General features: G+C 37.1%; 1 protein-coding gene across 1 annotated transcript; it reads left to right on the forward strand.

Moving 5' to 3' along the window:
* The first annotated feature begins 16,665 nt into the window (after positions 1-16,665).
* LOC107408671 (putative disease resistance protein At3g14460) lies at positions 16,666-25,991 on the forward strand. Its single transcript, XM_060814883.1, has 3 exons — positions 16,666-19,456; positions 25,139-25,360; positions 25,711-25,991. Exons 1-3 carry the CDS (start codon positions 16,666-16,668, stop codon positions 25,989-25,991), a joined length of 3,294 nt encoding a protein of 1,097 aa, XP_060670866.1.
* Positions 25,992-26,309: the final 318 nt, after the last annotated feature.

Below are 26,309 nucleotides of genomic sequence, written 5' to 3' on the forward strand. Positions count from 1 at the left end.
ACTTTTCCAACCGAGTGAACCGTGAGGGTTTTGAGAGAAATATTAATTTCAATTAATTATTATTTATTTACTCATTTATTGTTAATTATTCAAATGTACTATAATTTTCGTTACTATTATAATTGTACAGTAGATAGGGTCACTCACTGAGATGATTAGCATCTTACGTTTTTAAATTCCGTTCCCTTAGGTTCGGGATGGTAGACGACATCAGAATCAAGCTTGACGTTTGTTGCTGTTGAGTTTCAAAGAGTTCTGCTTCCTTGTATTCTATTATATTATTGTTTCCTATTTCATGTTGTATAACTTTCACACTTATCTGTAACTTATGATGCTCCGTATATTTACTGAACCTATTGTATTAATACTGCATGAATTTCCTGTTTATTTTATCGGAGTGCTGAAAGTTGTGGATTAAATTGTAGTAATGTGAGAGGAATAAGGGGATGTTTCTAGAAGTGTGTTTTCAGTGCAGGAAAATTGTAGTGAGTCCAACCCTTAGGGGAGGTTCTATCGGATTTTCCATTGGAAGGTCCGGTAGGGTTTCCCTGGGATCAGAGCTGGTCTAGGGTTCCGGTGAGGAATTTTGGACGAATCCTGACACCTACGCTTCTAGGCAGTTGAAGAAGCACGAGCTGAATTATCCAACCCACAACTTAGAGCTTGCTGCGGTGATCTTCGCCTTGAAGATTTGGAGACACTACTTATATTGTCAGGACCCGTCCAGAATTCCTTCCCCGGAACCCTAGACAGCCCTGATCCCAGGGAAACCCTACCGGACCCTCCAACGGAAAATCCTACAGAGCCTCCCCTAAGGGATTTACTTACCACAAATTACCTGCACTGAAAACACACTTCTATAAACATCCCCTTATTCCTCCCACAAACTACAATTGTTCCACAAATTTCAGCACTTCTCAAAAGCAACAACAGTTCAGTGCATAAATAAAAACAGAAGTATCCCAATAGTATACAGAGCTTTAAGAAGTGCTAAACAACATAAATACAACAAGGCTGAAAAGAAATAATACACTGAAATGAAAGAGTACAAAGATACTTCTCGAAACACAACAGCAGCGGAAAACTTGGTTCGCTCCGGAAGAACATCTACCACCACTTGCACCTAAGGGAACGGAATTTAAGAGTGTGAGATGCTAATCATCTCCGTGAGTAACCCGAACTACTGAACACCTTTTGTGATAATAAAAATAATAGTAATAACAATTAAGGAATAAAACAAATACCAACAATTAATAAATAAATAATAATAATAACGGTTGGAAAATAATAATTTCCCTCAAAAATCTCACCAATCGCTCCGTTTGAAATGTTCCCTTTTTAAAACCTTTTCACAAAACCCGATGTACATACCTCCTGAAAACCAAGGGATTAAACCATTTGATAAACAATAATTAAATAAATAAATACCCCAAATATATAATTAAAATGTAATAAATTATAATAAATACTTTTGAACACCTTTGGGGTTTAAAACATTATTTGCAAATTACACCGACGCACCACACCATATACCGATGATGCCCTCCGATACCCAGCGTCCCGAGCACCGACTGGCGGGGGGTTAAAGAGAGAAACCTGCAACGATCACTTCGGCGTCCCGACAGTACCGCTGCTAAAAACCATCACCCGGCCAAGGAGGGGGGCGGCTGTGCGCAACAATAACCTTGCCTGCCCACGGTCCAATGGCAACTCACGGGTGAAGTAATAACCGTGCGCTAAACCAGATAATAACCGCGCACTACCACGTGTCCATACACCATACACCAGAACACCAATACTGTATGAGTGCATCTAAAAATAAACATAAGTAACCAACCGTACCGTTTTTTCAACAACCACCGTGGGAAGTATACCAAATTTTCACAAAACACCATCCCACATATTTTTATTTAATAACCCGGTACGAAACATTGATAACCAACAAACCACAAATTTTCTCGAAGTACGAGATGCAACCATAAAAATACCGCAGGCATAATTTATAAATTATAACCAAATATTTTCGTAAAATATTTAACCCAATTATGCCCGGAAAATCAATACTGAAAACCATGTACAAATACCACTGAAATACGCTTTGCTCATGCATAATAAATAAATTAAACCACAATAAAACCATAATTAAATCACACCACATGAGCATAATTTAAATATCAATTTAAATACCAAATAAACATAATTAGTTGTCCAAAATAATTTTTGAAGGTGGGTCACTCACCTGGAGCACGCAAATCAACTAAGATCCTCCTCGGGATCAACTCCACTACTCGCGCGTGCACCTAAACAACCACAGTGCACAAACCAAAAATATTAATATTTTATTCGGGTAATTCCCATATGGATACCCGGGGAGCGAACGCCAAACGATATCTAAAGGTTACGAGTTATATACCGAATCGAAGCTCGCGTGATGAGGATCACGGATTCGGTCTTACATTCCGGTGATCAGACCCGACGGGGTCGGAATCTCGCCGGAAAGCTTTTCGAGTTTCGGTTTTGCAATTCTCCCAAACCGTCATGAATTGGCAGAAACAGAAGCCGGATTCGGGTTCAGGAGGTCGAACACAGTTGACTGGAGCTGGCCAGAAATTTGAGTACTCACCGGAACAGTACTTTCCGGCGAGCCGCCGCGGTCACCGGCAACCGTCGCCGGCGGCGGCGCGTGCGGTGGCCGTTGGTCTTGAAATTTTTCAGACTTGTAGATCTTGAGGAGAGCAACCCAACAGGACCAGCGGTGAGCAAAACGGAGGTCGGACGGCGGAGAAATCACCCTTTGAAGATTTCCGGCCCCTCGCCGGAAAACGCTCCAATCCCAGCGCGTCGGTGGTCCGATGGCCGTGATCTTCGGAGGTCCGATCCGGGCGCGTCCGGCGGCCGTTCGCCGTGAAATTTGGAGGTTTTGCCGGAAATGAGAAGGGCAAGCTTACTGGCCGGCGCGTGCACAGTAACTCGGCCGGAACAGTGGAAAAATTCCGGTGGCCGGCGGTCTCTTTCTCTCTCTTTCTCTCTGTTCCCTGGGAATTTTAACAAATAAAAACCCCTGTGTGACACTGTTCATGCCACGTGGACCAATCAAAAGCTGACACATGGCATTTCACTGTTCACCGACCCAAAAACATTAAAATAATACGGTATCCGGTAAACTTCAAACGTCCATAACTTTTTAACCGGATGTCCGTTTTGAGCGTACCGCTAGTTTGTGAACTCGTATCGACGAGCACTTCACAGCCATACATGAGTCAAAGCTCATTTCCCCAAAAATAAAAAGTCAACCCCGGCACTCCTTGGACAGTTTGGACCGCAACTTGTTTCGCCCATAACTTTCAAACCGTAGCTCTGTTTTCGACGTGCTACCTGTCTACGAACTCGTGGCATCGTGCTCTTCGCCACGGTACCCTGATCAACTCGAAATTCCCATCGAGTCAAAAAGTCAACTTTTGACCCCCTTCGGTCAACGGTCAAAGGTCAACCTCGGTCAACGTGCACGGATTCCGGTGCGATTTGGGACGGGGTGTTACAACCTTCCCCCCTTACAAAAATTTCATCCTCGAAATTTCCACGCGTCACTGGAGCAAACAAGGGTTCTGATCACGCACCTGCGCTTCGGGCCCCTACGTCGCTTCCTCGACTAAGTGGTTCCTTGCCAACCAATCCATGCCCAAAACTACTTCAAGTCCGGATAGATCCAACAGGATCAGGTCCGCTTCCATCACTTGATCTTCGATGCAGAAGAAACATTCCTTGATTAACTGGCTAGGCCACAAGGATTCTCCTGCAGGAGTGGCTATTTCTAGCAGACATTCGAAAGGAGTAGGGGTCATACCGACCCGAACGACAGACTCTCTTGAGATGAACGAATGTGTTGCTCCCGGGTCTATAAGTACATGTGCGTCATTACCAAAAATATTCAAAGTACCTGTGAAATCGTCGGGCGTAGTCCTGGCTCCCTGCTGCGTCATAGCAAACACCCGGCCTTGACTTGTCTGCTGGGGTCTCCTTCCTCTACCTCGACTTGATCCTGCAGACGGCTGGACTGATCCCGAAGAAACTCCTACTGGCTGACTCCCCTGGGAACTCTGTCCTGGAAATACTCCCGTATGCTGTGTCCGTCGACCTGCTTCTAGCACACTGCCACTACCATAAGGGCAATCCCTCCTTATGTGACCTGGCTGCCCACACCGAAAGCATAAACAATCCATCTGACACTGCCCAGAATGATTCCCCCTACAAAGTGGACAAATCCGTGGAGAACCAATGCATGACTGCTTATACGAGCTTGCATCCACACTGATCGAATGGCGAGCTGGCTGGGGCATACAATAACTATCTCTCCTCTGGAACCTGCCTCGTGGGCTTAACCCATCACTGTCTGAGCCTGAACTATGGCTTTTCTTAGCTGCCCCCTGTCGAGGTACTCCGCTATAAGAACCTTCGAAAGATCTGCGCCTTGAGGGTCTGCGTATCTCCTCCTGTCTCTCTAGCTCGAGCGTTGCATCCTTGGCGGACTGATAGGTGGGATGTACTGATCCAGAAAGGGTGTAGCCGATGCTCTCTTTCAATCCGTCTATGAACCTCACCTTCTTCGTGTGATCGTCGGGAATCAGGTGCATGCAGAATTCTGATAGTTCTCGAAATCTCCTCTCGTACTCGGTCACTGTCATGTTCCTCTGTCGCAGTTCCTCGAACTCTCTCCTTCTTGCCTCATGATACGCAGGAGGATAAAACTCAGTAGAGAAGGCAATCTTGAACTGATCCCACGTATGCCTTCTGCGGGTCTTCTCTATTTGCCACCACTTCCGGGCGTCTCCTTCTAACATGAACCCAGAAATCCTCACCATATCTTCATCGGGGCACTGCATCCCCTCTTCCAAGATTTTCTCCATGCTGGATAGCCACTTCAAGGCTGCAGCTGGGCCTTGGCTTCCATCGAACTCCACGGCTCCTAAACGTCGAGCCTGATCCACGGATCGATTACTAGAGCTTGAACCCCCTAAGGCTCTAGTTAGTTGAGAGACCAGATTTCTAAGGCTAGAACGACTTTCGGAACTCTCAGCTGAGCGTTCCCGAGTCCTATGTGTGTCCCGCCGAATCATCGTAGTAGATTCTGAAGAAACAAACAAGAGTTTAGAAACAGGGACACTTAAGCACGATTACGAAAGGAAGGAATTTACGGATGGGCTGTACAGCAATGCACAGTCCCTTAGGATTACAAGAACCTATAGCTTTGATACCAACTGTCAGGACCCGTCCAGAATTCCTTCCTCGGAACCCTAGACAGCCCTGATCCCAGGGAAACCCTACCGAACCCTGCAACGGAAAATCCGACAGAGCCTCCCCTAAGGGATTTACTTACCACAAATTACCGGCACTGAAAACACACTTCTATAAACATCCCCTTATTCCTCCCACAAACTACAATTGTTCCACAAATTTCAGCACTTCTCAAAAGCAACAACAGTCCAGTGCATAAATAAAAATAGAAGTATCCCAATAGTATACAGAGCTTTAAGAAGTGCTAAACAACAGAAATACAACAAGGCTGAAAAGAAATAATACACTGAAATGAAAGAGTACAAAGATACTTCTCGAAACACAACAGCAGCGGAAAACTTGGTTCGCTCCGGAAGAACGTCTACCACCACTTGCACCTAAGGGAACGGAATTTAAGAGTGTGAGATGCTAATCATCTCCGTGAGTAACCCGAACTACTGAACACCTTTTGTGATAATAAAAATAATAGTAATAACAATTAAGGAATAAAACAAATACCAACAATTAATAAATAAATAATAATAATAACGGTTGGAAAATAATAATTTCCCTCAAAAATCTCACCAATCGCTCCGTTTGAAATGTTCCCTTTTTAAAACCTTTTCACAAAACCCGATGTACATACCTCCCGAAAACCAAGGGATTAAACCATTTGATAAACAATAATTAAATAAATAAATACCCCAAATATATAATTAAAATGTAATAAATTATAATAAATACTTTTGAACACCTTTGGGGTTTAAAACATTATTTGCAAATTACACCGACGCACCACACTATATACCGGTGATGCCCTCCGATACCCAGCGTCCCGAGCACCGACTGGCGGGGGGTTAAAGAGAGAAACCTGCAACGATCACTTCGGCGTCCCGACAGTACCGCTGCTAAAAACCATCACCCGGCCAAAGAGGGGGGCGGCTGTGCGCAACAATAACCTTGCCTGCCCACGGTCCAATGGCAACTCACGGGTGAAGTAATAACCGTGCGCTAAACCAGATAATAACCGCGCACTACCACGTGTCCATACACCATACACCAGAACACCAATACTGTATGAGTGCGTCTAAAAATAAACATAAGTAACCAACCGTACCGTTTTTTCAACAACCACCGTGGGAAGTATACCAAATTTTCACAAAACACCATCCCACATATTTTTATTTAATAACCCGGTACGAAACATTGATAACCAACAAACCATAAATTTTCTCGAAGTACGAGATGCAACCATGAAAATACCGCAGGCATAATTTATAAATTATAACCAAATATTTTCGTAAAATATTTAACCCAATTATGCCCGGAAAATCAATACTGAAAACCATGTACAAATACCACTGAAATACGCTTTGCTCATGCATAATAAATAAATTAAACCACAATAAAACCATAATTAAATCACACCACATGAGCATAATTTAAATATCAATTTAAATACCAAATAAACATAATTAGTTGCCCAAAATAATTTTTGAAGATGGGTCACTCACCTGGAGCACGCAAATCAACTAAGATCCTCCTCGGGATCAACTCCACTACTCGCGCGTGCACCTAAACAACCACAGTGCACAAACCAAAAATATTAATATTTTATTCGGGTAATTCCCAAATGGATACCCGGGGAGCGAACGACAAACGATATCTAAAGGTTACGAGTTATATACCGAATCGAAGCTCGCGTGATGAGGATCACGGATTCGGTCTTACTTTCCGGTGATCGGACCCGACGGGGTCGGAATCTCGCCGGAAAGCTTTTTGAGTTTCGGTTTCACAATTCTCCTAAACCGTCGTGAATTGGTGGAAACGGAAGCCGAATTCGGGTTCAGGAGGTCGAACACAGTTGACTAGAGCTGGCCGGAAATTCAAGTACTCGCCGGAACAGTACTTTCCGGCGAGCCGCCGCGGTCACCGGCAACCGTCGCCGGCGGCGGCGCGTGCGGTGGCCGTTGGTCGTGAAATTTTTCAGACTTGTAGATCTTGAGGAGAGCAACCCAACGGGACCGGCAGTGAGCAAAACGGAGGTCGGACGGCGGAGAAATCACCGTTTGAAGATTTCCGGCCCCTCGCCGGAAAACGCTCCGATCCCGGTGCGTCGGTGGTCCGATGGCCGTGATTTTTGGTGGGTCGGCCGGACTTGAGGAGAGGCTCAAGGGTGTACGGCGCGTGTGGCCAGAAAATGGCCGGAAATGGGTCGATTTGCGGTGGCCGGCGGTGGAGGGGTAAAACTCGCCGCCGATCTTCGGAGGTCCGATCCGGGCGCGTCCGGCGGCCGTTCGCCGTGAAATTTGGAGGTTTTTCCGGAAATGAGGAGGGCAAGCTTACTGGCCGGTGCGTGCACAGTAACTCGGCCGGAACAGTGGAAAACTTCCGGTGGCCGGCGGTCTCTCTCTCTCTCTTTCTCTCTCTTTCTCTCTGTTCCCCGGGAATTTTAACAAATAAAAACCCCTGTGTGACACTGTTCATGCCACGTGGACCAATCAAAAGCTGACACATGGCATTTCACTGTTCACCGACCCAAAAACATTAAAATAATACGGTATCTGGTAAACTTCAAACGTCCATAACTTTTTAACCGGATGTCCGTTTTGAGCGTGCCGCTAGTCTGTGAACTCGTATCGACGAGCACTTCATAACCATGCATGAGTCAAAGCTCATTTCCCCAAAAATAAAAAGTCAACCCCGGCACTCCTTGGACAGTTTGGACCGCAACTTGTTTCGCCCATAACTTTCAAACCGTAGCTCTGTTTTTTACGTGCTACCTGTCTACGAACTCGTGGCATCGTGCTCTTCGCCACGGTACCCTGATCAACTCGAAATTCCCACCGAGTCAAAAAGTCAACTTTTGACCCCCTTCGGTCAATGGTCAAAGGTCAACCTCTGTCAACGTGCACGGATTCCGGTGCGATTTGGGACGGGGTGTTACTTATATGGAGCTACTTGTCAGTTCTTTACTAACCATAAGAGCCTTAAGTATTTGTTTACTCAAAAAGAGTTAAATTTAAGGCAAAGGAGATGGATGAAGTTGCTCAAGGATTATGATTGTACTATTGACTATCACCCAGGCATGGCAAATGTAGTAGCCGATGCATTAAGTAGGAAGTCTACAGGCTCATTAGCTTATATACAGATAATACAGCTTCCTTTGATGGTTGAGTTGAGAGAGTTAGGTGTTGATTTGCGGATGCATAATTCTGGAAGATTTTTTGCTAGCTTCCAACTACGATCGATACTTGTGGATCGTGTTCTCGAGGCTCAGCTGGAAGACCCTTACTTGATGAGCATGAGGAAGAAAGTTAAAGAAGGGGGACAACCAGACTTCACTATTAGAGGTGATGGAGCCTTGATGATTAGTACTAGGCTCTGTGTCCCCGCAAATGAAAAGCTGAAAAGGCAAATACTGGAAGAAACCCATAGTTCTGCCTATGCTATGCACCTCGGAAGCACCAAGATGTACCGTACCTTAAAAGAATATTACTGGTGGGTAGAGATGAAAAGAGAAATTGCTGAGTATGTATCCAAGTGTTTCATTTGCCAGCAAGTGAAGACGGAAAGATAAAAGCCTTTTGGACTCCTACAACCTTTACCCATCCCAAAATGGAAATGGGAGCGCATCACGATGGATTTTGTATTCAAGCTTCCCCCCACAGTTCAGAGGCATGATGGTATTTGGGTGATCGTGGATCGACTCACTAAGTCTACACATTTCCTACCCATTCGTGAGAAGTTTTCTCTTCAAAAGTTAGCAGAACTCTTTATGAATCATATAGTAAGCTTGCATGGAGTGCCAAAATCGATTATATCTGATAGAGATTCACGGTTCACTTCGAGATTTTGGTGAAGATTAATGAATGAACTTGGTGTCAAGTTGAATTTGAGTACTGCTTTTCACTCTCAGACCGATGGACAATCTGAGAGGACTATTCAGACCTTAGAGGACATGTTGAGATCATGTGTGCTATAGTTCAAGGGGAATTGGAATGAGTATCTACCTTTAGCATAGTTCACCTACAACAATAGCTATCACTCGAGCATTGAGATGTCACCTTTTGAGGCGTTGTATGGGAGACAATTTCGGACTCCATTATGTTGGAATGAGATGGGTGAAAGGAAACTTCTAGGCCCTGAGATTGTACAGGCAACAGTGGACAAGGTCAATATTATGCAGGCCAAGTTTAGAGCAGCACAAGAAAGGCAAAAGAGCTATGCAGATGTGCGTAGGAAGGATCTCGAGTTTAAGGTTGGCGATTGAGTATTTTTAAGGCTATCTCCTTGGAAAGGTGTAGTACGTTTTGGAAAACAAGGAAAACTAAGTCCTCGCTACATTAGACCGTATGAGATAGCAGAGAGGATAGGTCCAATGGCTTATAGGATTGACTTTCCGAAGAAGCTTTCTTGAGTCCATGATGTTTTTCACATCTCCATGCTCCACAAGTATATCTCAAACCCGTCACATGTGTTGGAGACATAGGAGATTGAATTGAGGGATGACTTTTCTTATGAGGAGCAGCCAGTGCAGATTTTAGGAAGGGAAGAGAAAAGGCTTCACAACAAGACTATAGCTTTGGTGAAGGTTCTTTGGAGAAACCACCTTGTCCAGGAGGCAACTTGGGAGCGAAAGGATCCAATGCGGAGTCAGTATCCTTACCTCTTTCAAAACTAAGGTAGGAATTTCATGGATGAAATTTCTTTAAGGGGGTAGGTTGTGACACCCCGTACCAAAAAATATACATGATTAAACAAGTTTGACCAAGTTGTGACACCCCGTACCAAAAAATATACATGATTAAACAAGTTTGACCAAGTTTGACCAAGTTGACTAAGTTTGACCAAGTTTGACCAAGTGAACAATATATGGGTCCAAGTTGACTTTTTTGATAGCCAATATTTTTTATTTGACTGAGATACCATTGCGTAGATCTCATCAATATGAGTTCATAGACTAGTGGCACATCAAATTCCGAGTCACGGATAAAAAGTTATGGTCCTGAGATATTTTAAGCATAAGTTTTATATTAGTGTTCAAACCAGTCCCCAGTTTTTGTCTATTAGTGACCTCAGGCTCTATATAAGCCTTGGTAAGCGTGCTAAATAGGAACCAAAGCCCAAAATACATAGTTCATCTCCAAAACCCGAGATATTCTCCCCTCAGACCCATGGGTTCGAACTGGGTTGTTTCTACCCGTTTACCATTGAATTGGGTCACTGCCGTTTTAATCATTTCCAGCCAACCATCACTTACACACAGCATCCAAGTAGGAAGGTCACTTGAAGGTGAGCTCAACCGTGAAATTTCACGACAAACAGAGGCCGGACGCGCCCAGATCGGGCCTGTGAAGTCCATGGAGGCCGACGAGGTGGGTCGCCAGATTTTCTCATTTTTTGGCCGTGTCAAGCCAACCCATAAACCTTTTCTACTATTTTTAACCCCTATGAACTCATTTCTGTGGATATTTTGCCCAGATTCCTTACCATTTGCGAGATCCGACGACAGGAACTTCAGCCGAAGCTTCACTCAAGTTTTCCAACCACTGGAGGAAACTTTGGACCAAGGTGAGCATACTGATAGGTTCCTTGTCTCTTGGGCTTTTCGTCAATATAAAATTTGTGAATTTTTGAGGTCGTTTGATAATTTGTCCATTTTTGAGTCAATTAGTTAATTTTCAGATAAGTTGGGGACTGTATTTGGACGAAATTGATCAAATTAGTTAAAATTGAAAATGAATTAGTGAAATTGGATATTATTAGGACCCATTAGGTGGTTCAATTTTGAAATATTAGGCTTCGGGTGAAAATTCCCAATTTTGGGTATTAGGTCCTAAGGACACACAGTATAATTGGATTGTCCGGTGTCCAATTTATGCAATTTTGTAGTACTGTAAATTATTTTGAGACATTTGGATTATATAAGTGTCTCTAATTTAGTTGTTTGGAGCCTAAGGAATATTTTATTTTATTACACGCACTCGAGTTGAACCTGAAGGCGATCCTGTGAAGAAGCAGGCGTAAGCATCTACAGTACTGTGAGTAGTTATTAGTTTTAAAAATATTTTGGATATATAGTATAATATATTTATATATATATGTGGTTTGAGTATTTTACTCATACCTATCATTTGATTTGAATGTTCATTCTATGGATACATGAGGATCTGCTTTTACTTATATGTGTTATCATTTTATATGATTTTTGATAATATTCTAAGTGATTTTCAATTTTAATGGGTCCATAAATGGACTTGTGGTATTTAAATATCTTGGTAATTAAATTGAGATTTTAAATCATTTTGGAAACTATTTGGTTTAAAAAACCAGATTGAAAATCATATGATTTTAAGTATGATCAAATATTTTATAATTTTATGTGTTTAAAATTGGTTTATGGTGAATATATTTCACTGTGGTATTTCTGGTTTTCGTATGAAATGATTTTTTGAGATTTTTAAAGTATTTAAATAAGCAGTAGAAGTCTAAATGTTAAATTATGATTTATGATACAGTATCGTTTGCAAAAGTATATATATAATTTTACAAGATTGTTTCAAGAATATTGTATTGGTTATTTTTAACCGATGTACCATGTAATGCCAATATCTTTGATCGGTATTATATTATATTATATTACAGCATGCTGGATTTATCACGGTGCCATGAGGTTGGTTTCATCCAACGGTTATTTGATGGTTTATTATTATTACCACAGTTCCATAAGGTTGGTATCATCAAACGATTTATTATTGCCATGGACCGTGATGTTGAGTACGTCCCGATGGTAATTGATATTTCCACGACACCTTTCGTATATTAAGGGTTGTGAGGTGGGTGTCTCCCACGGCTTATAGATTGGTACATCGTTTGGTACATTGTGCAAGTTTGAACATATTGTTGATTTACAAATATTGTGGTGATTTCTGCATTCTCATATTTATTTGGTGGAACTGTATTTATTATATTTTATGCTCAAATATTTATATCTTGATTTGAAACATTTTATAATATTACAATGATCGTTCATTTTATATTTGGGTATCGGTTTTATGATATTAATTTGGGGTACAAGTTTGGGTTTTGTGAAATGATTTCTAAATGGGAAAACTTTTCAAACGAGTGGAATGAGAGGTCTTGAAAGAAAGATTTTTCATAAATGAATTATTATTTTTCTATTATATTATGCCACTCACTGAGATTTCTTTATCTCATGTTTTATTTGTTTTAAATTCGTTCCCCTAAGTCCAGGCAGCTAGTAGCAGTCTACCCCGCGCATAGCTTATCGCTTGTTTCTTTCCACTACAACAGCCGTATTTATCCTTTATTTATCTATTGTTATCTTCTGGACTATTTGTACTCCTAGACTTCGTTGACACTCTTAGAATGCTCTGATTTTAAATATAGGACTCAGTAGAGACCATGGTACTTATGTGTGTAGTTATGGCTTGTAGTACAGTAGGCCGGTTATGGATTTTACGTTGTTGTGGATTTATTTTTATATATACATATTGAGGTATTATTGTTATCGCATGTGTTCATTATCCACGTTTTAAGGTAAGGTTCCATTGGATATTCTCTAAGGATTGTCTGGTGGTACTTCACCAGACGAGACCACCCGGGAGATCCTAGGAAGGTTCCCGGGGCGGATCCTATCATAGGTAATATATATATATTTTAAAAGAAAAGGGTTTTACAACTATTTATTTTAAAAGAAAAAAAAATAGAGTATTTATCTTAATAGGTTTTGTTATAAGTATATTTCAATTTCATTAGGGAATTGAAAAAAAAAAAAAAAAGGGTATTTACTCTATTTTTGGTTTTATAAAAAGGAAGAAAAAAAATACACTTTACTTTTACGTTGTTTTCAACTTTGCGCCGCTACGGTATCAGGTAAGTCTTTTGCTTCTTTTTTAAGGGCTCTTGATCTTAATTTAGGGTTTTGGTTTTCCATTTAAGATTGTTAAGGATCCAATATCTTTGAAGATTTTTGAATTCTAGACAAGTTTTGGAGCATAGGAAGTTTTCAATTTATTAAAAAATTTTGAATTTATGCATTCTATCTGGTTTTTCTGTGCGACTACAATATGATTCGTATGTAAAAAATTTCAAAACACATCCAAAAAAAGTTATTTTTATCTGAAATTTTTTATACTTTATTCTATGTATGTCTAATATTAGTATAAAAAATTTGACTTCAAATTCTTTATATTTTGGCCATGATGATTTTCTAAGTTACCTATGTCCAGCTGTCTGAATTTATTTTCTGGTCTATTTAGTAAAGAATAAAATTCGATTTAAAATAGTTTTTGATCTTTATTTGACTAATAATTTTTATATAGCATTATTACTATATATAGTTAAACTCTGTAATATATTACTTCTTTTGGATTTGTATTTTATTTTTAATGAATTTTTAGGTAGACCAGACTCCCTGTGAAATACTAATTTACAGTTTCTGTCAATTAGTTACTAAATTTAATTTGACCATGTTTTCGACCTTTGTTTGGCTTTTAAAATTTTATATGAGTATATAAGAGTGTCTAGTTTTAATCTATAAAATTTCAAATGCATACAAAATTTCATGAAAGAGAAACAAATTAAATATTAATTGAAGGTTTCTGAAAATCTAATAGTTGTAGTATTTCTTTGTTAACTTTTCAATGAGTTTTGAATAGTTTTTCATTATTATTTTATGAAATGGTTTTAATCATAGTCACTTATGCATGTGTTTAGTACACGCATAATTTTTCAGGCTTAGATGATATTGTTTGAATAAGAAATTGAATTCTTGTTTAGAGACTGTTAATGGATTAATATGTTTTTATTTGGCTTTTGGTGATTTGATTTTGTTTCTAAGCTTATGATTTTAAGATTTGGGGCTTACACTATGATGATCTTATGGTATCAACTCTTATTCATTTAATTTGAATTTAAGAGCTTGATTATGGGATTTATACGTAAGATATTTATAGTATATGATGGTTCTGTTTTATATTGATGAGAAACTATTGGTATTATTCATAGGTTGTTAATCTATTGTGGACTTTGCTGATCAAGGTAAGTTACTGGACTTTTTAAAAAATCGAAACCATAGCAAATATGTACTTATGTCATTGATTTATTTATGCTTTTCTATAAGTTTATGTTTTATGAAATATATATGTATTGTACAAAGAAATTATTGGATTATTGATATATGTATTTTTGCTCTAGTTGTTGGTATTTAGTAGGCATTATGTGATACGTTATGATATGTTATGATATGTTTTCGGATGTTGAGATGAATCATGTAATGGTATTTCTCTAGTGATTTATGGTTCTTTACCTTCGAGTTTATACGTATTATTTCATGTGAGAGGACCTACTGATGATCACAATAGAGGTATGATTTATATCTTCGGATATGAGTGTTTGTTTTTAAAATTTATGTTCCCCACTTGTTATCGCCTTGCACTCGAGTTTATATGGATTACCAATGGATAATATTATGTTATGCCAAGTTCTACTATGTAGTTAACAATTAGAGTTTATAAGAAAATTATGTTTACGTTGCCAAAGGTTATTTTTTAATATGTATTTGTTATTATTTTAAATATTTTCTTATTTTTTGTATTTATGTAAAATCCAGTAGCTTGCTGAGTTTTATACTTATTATTTATTGTTATGGTTTTAGATATCCCATAGTTCCAAAGTAGCTGGATTTGGCATATGATAATGGTGTTTAGTTGTTTTTATTTTTATACTAGTTAGCTTAAAAGACCTTTTGAATGTTAAAGTTTATTTTTGTTCTTTATCTTTGGAGATATTTTAAATATTATTTATGATTGATATTTGGAGAGTTTTTATGTTCCGCAATATAAGTTTTATCGAGTGTTTTAAATACAACTTTTATAACATTTCAAGTATTTAGACTTCGAATGTGACATTTAGTATCTCTCTCATGCCTATATTACACCATATACTTCATATTTAGAAAACAAAATTGGAAAAATATATATATACATGAATAATAGTTACATTAACTATTTTAAAACAAAACACTTTGATAAGAAAAGTAGCTTCTTGAGCTCAAATAAATAAATAAATAAATAAAAGATTTTTATTTCCTGGCAAATCTTATAAAAATTACAATTTACTACGATTAATTTTCAAAAAGTTGCATTTTGATGTCACATGTGCAACTTTAAGTTTTCCCTCGTCAAAAGTCAACCATGATAAAATAGTTTTCCTTTGTCAAAAGTCAACCACGATAAAATATATAAAAGCACAAAAAAGATTAGATTTTCTTAAAAAAATAAAATAAAAATAAAAATAATAAGATAAATACATGTCACTTTCTTTCTATATGGAGATTTATTTTACAAGCTAATGGTTAAGCACGCGTCGGATAAATAAGCTGACACGTACCTCGTTATTTGTCAGCCCTTGTTACCCAAACTTGTAAATCAAGTTCAAAAAATATTTAAAAAATGATATAAAGTCCAAAAATCAATAATTAAAAGAAAAACAAGAAGTTTCCAGCTGTTGTTACTTAGATTCAACTCAAAATAATAAAAATAAAATAAAGAGAAAAAAGTAGCAATTAGCAAGCCAACGTTGACAGAGGGCACAAGTTCTAGGATTTAACAAGCAGAAAAGCTAATATTGCTTCCACTCCCTTACAAGTTACAACATACAACCTAGTTAAACTCCCTCTTTGCGGATCAGTTGCTGATCTACATCTGTTTGCAAATCAAGAGGCCTTCCATATCCATGGCTGGTGAACTGATTGCTGGTGCTTTCCTTTCCGCCTCCTTTGAGAAGTTCTTCGATATGATAATTTCTAGGGAGGTCCTAAAATTCGTCAGAGGAAAAAAACTCGACGATGGGTTGTGCAAGAAGTTCGAGATCCTGTTAGTGTCGGTTAAAGCAGTGCTGAATGATGCTGAGAAGAAGCAAATCACTGACGAAAATGTGAGGAAGTGGCTCGATCTGCTCAAAGACACCTTGTACAGTGCAGAGGACTTGGCCTGTGAGATGGAGACCGAAGCTTCGCTATGCAAGGAGAAAGGTCAGTCTCGAAAACGTAAATTCCAGCAGGTATTCGAATCCATCTCATCTATATTCCATACTGATAACAATCTAGAAGATAGGATAGTGGAGATCATTCACACACTAGAATACCTTGTCAACCAAAAGCATCTCCTTCGTTTGATCACTACATCACAAGGTGTTCATCATAACAAGTCATCATCATCTTCTCCACAACTACTACCTGTGGAAGAAGAATCTGATATTTATGGCAGAGAATATGACAAAGCTGTCATCATAAATCTGCTGTTATCTGATGATGATCATGATCATGTGGTAGGCGCTAACAAGATATCTGTAATTCCCATTGTGGGAATGGGCGGTATAGGCAAGACCACTCTTGCTCGCCTTGTTTACAATGATGTCAAAGTCAAAAAAAACTTTGACCTCAAAGCTTGGGTTACAGTGTCAGATGAATTTGACGTTTTCAAATTGACAAAAACAATTTTTGATCAAATAATCACTGGTCAAAAGGATTGCAATATCAAGCACCCAGATCAACTTCAATATGAATTGAAGAAGGTTATAGAAGGGAAGAAGTTCCTCTTTGTTTTCGACGATGTTTGGAATAAGAATTATAACCTCTGGGATAACTTAAAGAGTCAATTCAAATTTGGAGCATCAGGGAGTAAAATCATTGTGACAACACGTGATCAAAACATTGGATCTGCAATGGGTACTTTTCAAAATCATTATCTTCAAATAATATCGGATGAAGATAGTTGGCAATTATTTGCAAAACATGCATTCCAACAAATAATAGACCGAAGTGCACTTCGAGAGTTTGAAGAAATCGGTAGAGGAATTGTTAGAAAATGCAATGGCCTTCCTTTAGCTATCAAATCACTTGGTGGTCTTTTGTGCTCCAAAAACCGTATCGATGAATGGGAAGATATACTAAACAGTGATATATGGAAGTTGCAGTGTGACATTCTTCCTGCTCTTTGGTTGAGCTATCACTATTTGCCTTCGCATCTTAGACAATGCTTTGCTTATTGTTCAATTTTTCCTAAAGATTACAAATTTGAAAAGGAAAAATTAATTTTATTGTGGATGGCAGAAGATCTTTTGCAACCACAACAAGATAAGACTCTAGAAGAAATCGGAGAGGAGTACTTTAATGATCTTACATCAAGGTCATTCTTTCATCACAATGAACATGGCTGTTTTACCATGCATGACCTTGTTAACGATTTGGCTACCTTTGTTTCTAGAGAATTTTGTTTAAGGTTCGATGATGGTTACTCAAAAGTTTTTACAGGGAAGACTCGTCATTTGTCATGCATGACATATGTGAGCCATGATATGAAGAATCTAGAGGAATATTTATCAAAAAATAAGGTGTTGCGCACGTTTTTGTTTCAATCTAGAATGTTGCCCAAACAGTTTTTGACAAATCTTGAACAGTATTTGAAACCAATGAGATGTCTAAGAGTGCTTTCTCTACGTCAGAGTTGTGTTACAACAGGCTTTGATTTGATTGGCAGTTTAAAGCTTTTAAAGTATATAGATTTGTCTCATACTGAAATTGAAGAATTACCTGATACAATTTATACTCTCTACAATTTGCAGACATTCTTGTTAAATACGTGCAAACATCTTCATAGGTTGTCCAGTTCAATTGGCAATTTGAAACATCTAAGATTCTTGGACTTGTCTCATTGTAGTAAACTTGAAGAGATACCCAACACATTGTGTGATTTGAAGGATCTGCGTACTCTAAATCTGATGGGCTGTCAATCTCTTTCTTGTTTACCAGCTGATATGTCAAGATTGGTCAACCTATGCTATCTGGACTTTTCGAGTACAAAGGTGACAGAGATGCCACTGCAAATTTGTGAATTGAAACGTCTGCAACATTTAGAACCTGCCTTTCTTGTAGACCATAATGGCGGACGTAATATTAAAGACTTGGGTAATCTTCAAGATCTGCGTGGTTCTTTTTGGATAAAAAATATTGAAAATATAATAAATGTTGGAGATGTTTCGAAAGCCAAATTGAAAGATAAGAGGCATATTACATGTCTTCGATTGGAGTGGTGTGGTGAAACAGATGATTCAGAGAAATCACGAGTGGTACTTGAAAAGCTTCAACCTCACACAAATGTCCAAGACCTAAGAATTTGGAATTACCAAGGTACAGGGTTTCCAAGTTGGATAGGGCATCATTCATTTAGTCACATAGTATCTCTGTACCTACTTAATTGTAAAAATTGTTACTTGCTTCCGTCGCTTGGACAGCTTCCCTCCTTGAAAGATCTTAATATTTGGGGATTAGAAATGGTGGAGAGAATAGGTGATGAATTTTATTCCTGCAGCAGCATTAGTATTGGTTCTTCTTCCATGATTAATACACCAGTACCATTCAAGTCCTTGGAAATTTTATACCTTGGTGATCTAAGAGAATTAAGAGAATGGAAGGAGTGGTCTTTAATGATGGGAGGAGATGTTGGAGGAAGAGAAGGAACTGGAGCCTTCCCACAACTTAGAAAGCTTAGTTTAAGAGAATGTCCCAACATAAATGGGGCCTGCTTACCTTGTAATCTTCCATCCTCCACAACTCTTCAAATCTTCTCTGGATGCCAACAAGTGGTGGCTTCACTCCAAAGTCATCAACTTCCATGGCTGGGTGAATTGCAGCTAATTCGTTGCTCAGAGTTGGAGTCATTTCCGCCACAAGGTGGATTGCCCTCCAATATCCATACAATTCAAATTTTGGGTTGTGAAAAATTGGAGTCACTTGCAAAAAAGGGATGGCCTTCAAATTTAAAGTCACTTGAAATTTGCGATTGCAAAAACCTATTCATGGACGTGGGTTCATTTCCGGAGGAGGGGCAACTTCCAACAACTCTGACTTGTCTTAAGCTTGAATCTCTTCCAAAGCTTAAAACATTAAATGGAAAGGCTCTTCGAGACATGGTATGCCTTCAACAACTGACTATTGATGATTGCCGTGGGGTGCAATGCTTGGTAGAAGAAGGGCTGCCCGATTCTCTTTCTGAGTTGAATATCATATGGTGTAATTCTCTAATCAAACGGTGCCAGAGAGATACAGGGGAAGATTGGCCAAAAATTGCACACATCCCTCACATAGAGATCACGGCTGGTAAGTCATTTCAATATTAATTCCTTTTCCCCAATTTGAATTATATACGTACTCTAATTGTGTCCTATTCGGTCCCAACATAAACATATCAACTTCCTATATATGTCATCTATATATTAGTCATAGTGGTGGAACCAGGAATTTTTCTTAAGAGAGACACAATTAGATTTTCATCTTTTTAGTTAAAAATAATATATTTTTGACTATATGAGTGATGTACTACGTGAATTATTAATTAAAATCAATTGGATAAAAGTAATAATTAATTACTTTAAAGTAAAATAAATACTAAAAAGAAAAAGTAACCAAAAAAAATCTAAAACACTTGAAAAATAGTTTTTTTTTTTTTTTTTTTTTGGTAATCATATTAAAATATTTTATACTTAAATAGGAGTGAAATGTCTTGAACACATGACTTCACTTGAGTTTTCACTACAATTATCACATTATTAAAAATGAATATAAAAAATTTCAATTAGAAATGTATGAAATTAAGACTGTTGTTAGCTACAATGTTACACCTAACTAAAAAGTATGATAATTAAAATTTTAATTAATAATATGCTAATTTTATACAATATGGACTGTTACATTTTATTTTAGCTATTAATGTCAATAGAAAGGTTAATAGAGAGACTATGTGGATCATTGAATTGGAGAAATCAAAATGCTAAATTCAACCGAAAACAAAAATGAAAGGGAAAATAAATAATTTAGGAGGGGCATCATTTCAATATAGGGGGGAAAAATTAAGAATATATTTGAAAATTAGCAAATAATTTTCAAAAAATAAAATTGAGGGGGGCAAGTGCTCCCCCTGGGCACACAGTGGATCCGCCAGTTGATCTTTGTATGTTGTGGGTTGTTTTTACTTGTCCTTGTTTAATAAATATCTTTTTTTTTTTTCCCTTTTTTCTTTTTTACCTGTAATACTACTTGTTAAATTTCATACCCATGCCATTCTGTATGTTGTATACATATATATTATTAATGTAATTAACATTGCTCGTACTAAATTTATTTCTTTGCATGATGGAATGCAATGTCAATCACCTTCTCGTCCAATTTGTTTTCGGGCATGATTCCTTGGGCTTTATTGCTTTCCAGCCGAATCGGACGAAGAGATATAATGAACAGTACCTCTTTAGGTATTATTATTACTATTAATTTTTATTACAATCATTTACATATTGCTTTTAAACTTTTTTTTTAAGGAAAATTGTTATTTTTAGATGAATTTTATCTCATCACGTCAATTTCTATAAATAATAACTCGTTCTGCCATTTAAAGACCCTTGTGAATTTATAAGATGTATAATTCAATACCATTCAAGGGCATTCATTTTGTCCCTCTGGCACAACCTAATGATTTTATTTCTTGGATTCCAAGTTCTCTCTACTGCAGTTACAATGTTGGAAGCATAAGTGCTGTCGTTCACCATGGCTGCTGATTCATATACTGCCAAGCTTTTTGGTTTTCATATTCAATTCTAGCTCTTCCTGCATTTCAATGTTCAGGTAACCGCTTCCTATGCATATTACCATGCATGCTCTCTTTAGCTGTCTCATGCTGCTTCTGAGATTTGAATCCTTGTCCACGAATCTATAAGTTTCATTTGTGAGTTTAAGGCATGCAGGCTAATCTCATGAAAGTAATACAATGTTGCGAAAATGAAAATAAAGTCTTAAAGATAAAAACTTTTATTGAAAACATGCTCTTTCTGATGAAAAGGTTAAATTAGTTTATAAAATCTTAGTACACAAATGCCTAGTATAAGTTTAGTATAATCTTAGCACTAGGATCCTAGAAACTAAAATATATAGAATCCAATAAGTTGAAAGATACAAAGGACAACTTGCATCAATTTAGACCAGTAAAACCGGTGACCTTGACTATTGGTTGGTGTGTAGGAACTCCACTGAATGCCAACAATTCAGAATTGAAGCCTCTATGGAAGAAATTCTCTCCTCTCCTAGAAGTCTTAGGTAGAAATTCATGTGAAAAGTAGAAATTTTTATTTGAAGATGGATACTGTATACAGCTCCAAAATGTCTTTGAATGTGAAAAGTAGAATCAGAAGCGTTGTATTTGATTTTATAATCAGGGAAATTTTTTGCTTACACATACTCAAAATGAAATTTTGATTTCTTGCAGATGAACCATGCACCTATCCTCAAGTATATGTATAATTGCTTCTTTTCTCTGTTTTATGGATTCTCATGTATTTACCTAGTGCTAAGAAGGTGAAGCTGTTGTTGGAAGTTGCCAACTTTCCCTCACCTTGATCTTATCGTCTTGCCATTTGGAAGCTCAGAGAAGTTTATACCGTGTATGCTGTAAATGAGCCATTCTTTTTCAGTTACTATTTGAATATTCTAGTAGATTCTGCAAGAAGCATATTTCATTGTTTGAGATTTTGATTTTCATGCTTTGATCTTTGTAGTTATGAGCACTCAATCTCTTACGAAGCCTTGATAATATCGGGATTCAACTGTTTGATTGTTCCAAGCCTTGACAAAGCCTGAAACAGTGGTTTTTGCTCCATGGCTGAGTTTATTGAAGATATGATATTAAAATTCGGAGTATCATCCACATATTAAAAAAATAATAATAAAAAAAATAGCGGTTTGTGTTTGGTTTCTGACCTTCCGTCCTCTCTTATGTTATTTAGACTATTTTATATAAGCAAATAGAAAGAGTTTAATAAGACTAAACTATCCTAATTTAACCCAAACAAAAATTCTTACTTTATAAACAATATCTATGATATTCAAACCTATTCCTAATTAAAATATTATACATTACGATTTGTATGTGAATTTCATGAGAATGGGAATGGAAATTTCATAGGTTTATATATATATATATATATGTAATTGGGGTTTTAACCAACTGTACTTTTGGTAAGACAATTCCCTGGAAATGAATGAGTTTCTTGAAAACAGTCTGTGCAGCAGAGGAGTCAACATCAAAACCATAAGTCGGCCCTCCATATTGCATATAAAGTTATTCTTTCTTAGACAACGGTGAGGGTGGTAGAAGGATTTGTCCTTCTTCTTCATAGAGCAATAAACATCAGCTAGACACAACCAAGTCCATGAAGGGCATTGATGGATGCATCTCGAAGCCCCACAACACCACCACACGCAATCCCCACCACAAGACCACTTCCAATGCCGAAGCACTTCTTTTGTTCCGAGACAAAATAGCAATCATATTGAATACTGCAACTTGGACTTTCAGATTGGAACTTTTTAAGTCATTTCGAGTGCTGCCGCCACATGGCAGTGGGACCCACTATGCTGACCTCGTTTTGTAATTCTTGCTGGTTCTGGGTTTTTATGATGTACATAAAAGGTTGGCCCAAGCATATTAGTCAACGTTACTTTAGAAATCAAGCTGGCTTCATTTGCTAAATTTCCCCCTTTTTTTTTTTTTTTTTTGGCCCCTTTTTTGGTCTTCTCAATTGTAATACTTTATTCCTGTTGAGTTTGTTTTGACAATCAAACTTTCATGTGACTAAATCCAACTCAACTCCCGTAGAAAAAGAAAACATAATTTTTTTTGGAATATATTAACACCCAACAGATATTTAAGGTATAATCCAGTTTAATTCTGCATTTTTAAAGGAAACTCTTTAATTATAATTTTTGTCCTAAAAAGATTCCTCTGAATGCATGATATAATTTATTGTGCTTTCAATTTTTATTTCTTGTTGTATTCATAGGCTTGATATTTAAGGTAAAACTACTCAGAAAACACTTTCAAATTCTCATCAATGTATTCTTTTAGTCATTAAGGGAAATCCTCAATTTACACTTTGCAGTATTTTAAAAAAAAAAAAAAATCAGTTTCAGAATTTATTTTTGAAAGTGACATATAATACAATCTGATCTCCTTTTCCTTGTCATTGCAGGAGGCACAAATTTTCTAATTAAAAAAAAAAAAAAAAAACACCAATTAAGATTTCTTTCTCTTTTACTCCTGCCATTTAAAAACTTACAAATTTATCCCATCTGATGGCTTATTTGGTAAAAGAGAAAATATTGAAGAAAAACTAATATTCAAGAATTAATTTCATAGGATTTAATTTCCTTAAAATAAATTTTTTTAGTTTTTTTTTTTTAAGTATTTAGTTAATTATAAAAAAAATAAAATTTATAAATAATTAAATAAATTTATATATTAAAATTAAAAATGAAAACTGTATTTAAAAAATTACATAAAACTAATTTTTTCAAAAATTTTAAAATCACACCTCTTCTTCAGACCTGCCGCCTTATGCATGTGTTAACAGTGAAAGTCCTCCCTCCTTGCCTAGCTACGAGGGGTGGTTCTACTAAGACCTGCAAAAAGACCCCAAACCAGGTTGCCTGTTGGGCATCTTCAACTCTAGTTTTTGATCTTAGTATGCCGATGCGTACCTTATGGTTTGCCATTTACAAGAGCGGTTTGGTGGCCAAGCTGACTCATTAAGGTCATGGCCATCGATACAAACAAGTGATATGTTTGGTATGTCACAGTGTTATTGATTTGGGCTTTGCATTCACTTGCAGCTTCAATATTATTGGATCAGCCTTTGTATCATGATTTTGGGCCTCATTTTCTGGGCCTCCTCTGAAATATTCTTTAGGGTATAGCAGCACGTGTCTCTAAACGTTTCAACAGCTTTTGAAATTTGTCTTCGTCCAAGAATCCATGAAGCTTCTATTGCGCGTTTTGGGCGTGCACGACTAATTTCGTGAAAGTAATTTACAATGTTGCCAAAATGAAAATAAAATTTTAGGATATAAACAGTCATGCTCAATCGTTCTAAGTCCAACGAAACCTTCATAGCATCTCAAAATCTTCTCCAAAACATGATTGTTTGTTTTTTTTTGTTTTTTTTTTTTAAATTTATTTTAAAAGGAGTGTTTATTGCATTTTAATACTTTCTAATTTGAAAATGTTGCAATTTCAGTTTTTAAATTTACACTTTTCCACTTAGGCCTCCAATTTCAATTTGATCAAACTAATTGTTAACTGACAATGGTTAAGAGTTTGAAAATATTAAAATGCAATTTTGTTAAAACTAAAAGATTTAAATTGCAACAAATTCTAACCAAATGGTTTAAGTTGCAATAAATTGTAATTGCATATTGATTAAATATAACGTAACTAATATAAGGTAACTATTAATCACTATTACAAGAAAATTGTAATTGAAAAAATGCAACGTATTAAAATTTAAAAATTTAAAATTGAATTGTTTAAATTTTAAAAAATTGAAAATGCAATTTTTTCAAATTAAAAAAAAAAAAACACTAAAGTGAAATCTATAATGGATAGGATTTCATCTTATCATGCGTATCACTTCTTTGCTATGTATAGGCCCATATGTAGGCATATGTTATAAATATATATACATGGTTAATAATCAATTAAAATCTTGGTTAACAGCATTAAATCTGGAATTACATACAAACAATGGTGGCATCCATATACATTAAAAAAAAAAAAAGTTGTGATTTTTTTTTTTTTTTCCATTTTAACTTTTTGCTCCCTAACTACCACATCCTGGCTCTGCCAATAATTCTGTAAAGTTAAAAATACGAAATTCATATAATTGTTCTATTTGTTTATACGAAATTCATATAATTGTTCTATTTGTTTATAACTATGTAATTATGTAACCTTGGAAGATCTTTGCATTAGTGGATTAGATATGGTGGAGAGAATACGTGATGAATTTTACTGTTCCTGCAGCAGCACTATTAGTGGTTCTTCTTCTATGATTAATGAACCAGAACCTGTACCATTCAAGTACTTGGAATCTTTATACTTTGGTATTTTAAGAGAATTAAGAGAGTGGAAGAAGTGGTCAATAATGAAAATGATGGGAGGTGATGTTGGAAAAGGAGATGGTACTGGAGCTTTCCCACAAATCAAACGCCTTTATTTAAAAGGATGTCCGAAGATAAATGAGGACTGCATACCTCTACAACTCTTATAATCAAGAAGGGATGCCAACAACTGGTGGCTTCACTCTGAAGTCATCAACTTCCATGGCTGGGTGAATTGCACCTGCAATTTTGTTCAGCGCTGGTGTCATTTCCACCACAAGCTGGATTGCCTTCCAGAATCCATATACACTTCATATCAGGTTTTCTGGTAAACTGGAGTCACTTGCAAAACAGGGATGGCCTTCAAATTTAAAATCGCTTCATATTTCCCATTGCCAAAACCTGTTTGGGGGACATGGATTCATTTACAGAGGACGGGCAACTTCCCACAACTCTGACTTGTCTTGACCTTAATGATCTTCCAAAGCTTAAGTCCTTGAATGGAAAGGCTCTGCGAGACCTTGTCTTCCTTCAACAAAGGACCATTGATTTTAGCGGTGGGGTGCAATGCTTGCCAGAAGAAGGGCTGCCAGATTCTCTTTCTGAATTGAATAAGCAAGGGTGTCATAGTTCGGTTGCTGACCGGTGCAAGAGAGATACAGGGGAGGAAATTGCACACATCGCTCACGTCAACATTTGGCCTTGTAAGTAATTTCAATATTAGTTCCTTTTTCCTGATTTGATTTTATATACGTACACTACTTATGTTCTGTTTGTTCCAAACATAAACATATCCAATTCCTGTATATGTCATGTATGTATCACTTTAGTCTTTGTACGTTGTTGGTTGTTTCCACTTGTCCTTGTTTGATAAATATATTTTTTATTTTTTTTCCCCCTTTTTCTGTAATATTCATGCCATTCTATATGTTATATACGTATCATTAGTGTAATTAACATAATAAATTTATTTCTTTACATGATGGAATGCAATCGCAATTACAGTCTCATCCAATTTGTTTTCGAGCAT

This window comes from Ziziphus jujuba, chromosome 2 (assembly GCF_031755915.1).
Source record: "Ziziphus jujuba cultivar Dongzao chromosome 2, ASM3175591v1".
NCBI classification, from domain to species: Eukaryota; Viridiplantae; Streptophyta; class Magnoliopsida; order Rosales; family Rhamnaceae; genus Ziziphus; species Ziziphus jujuba.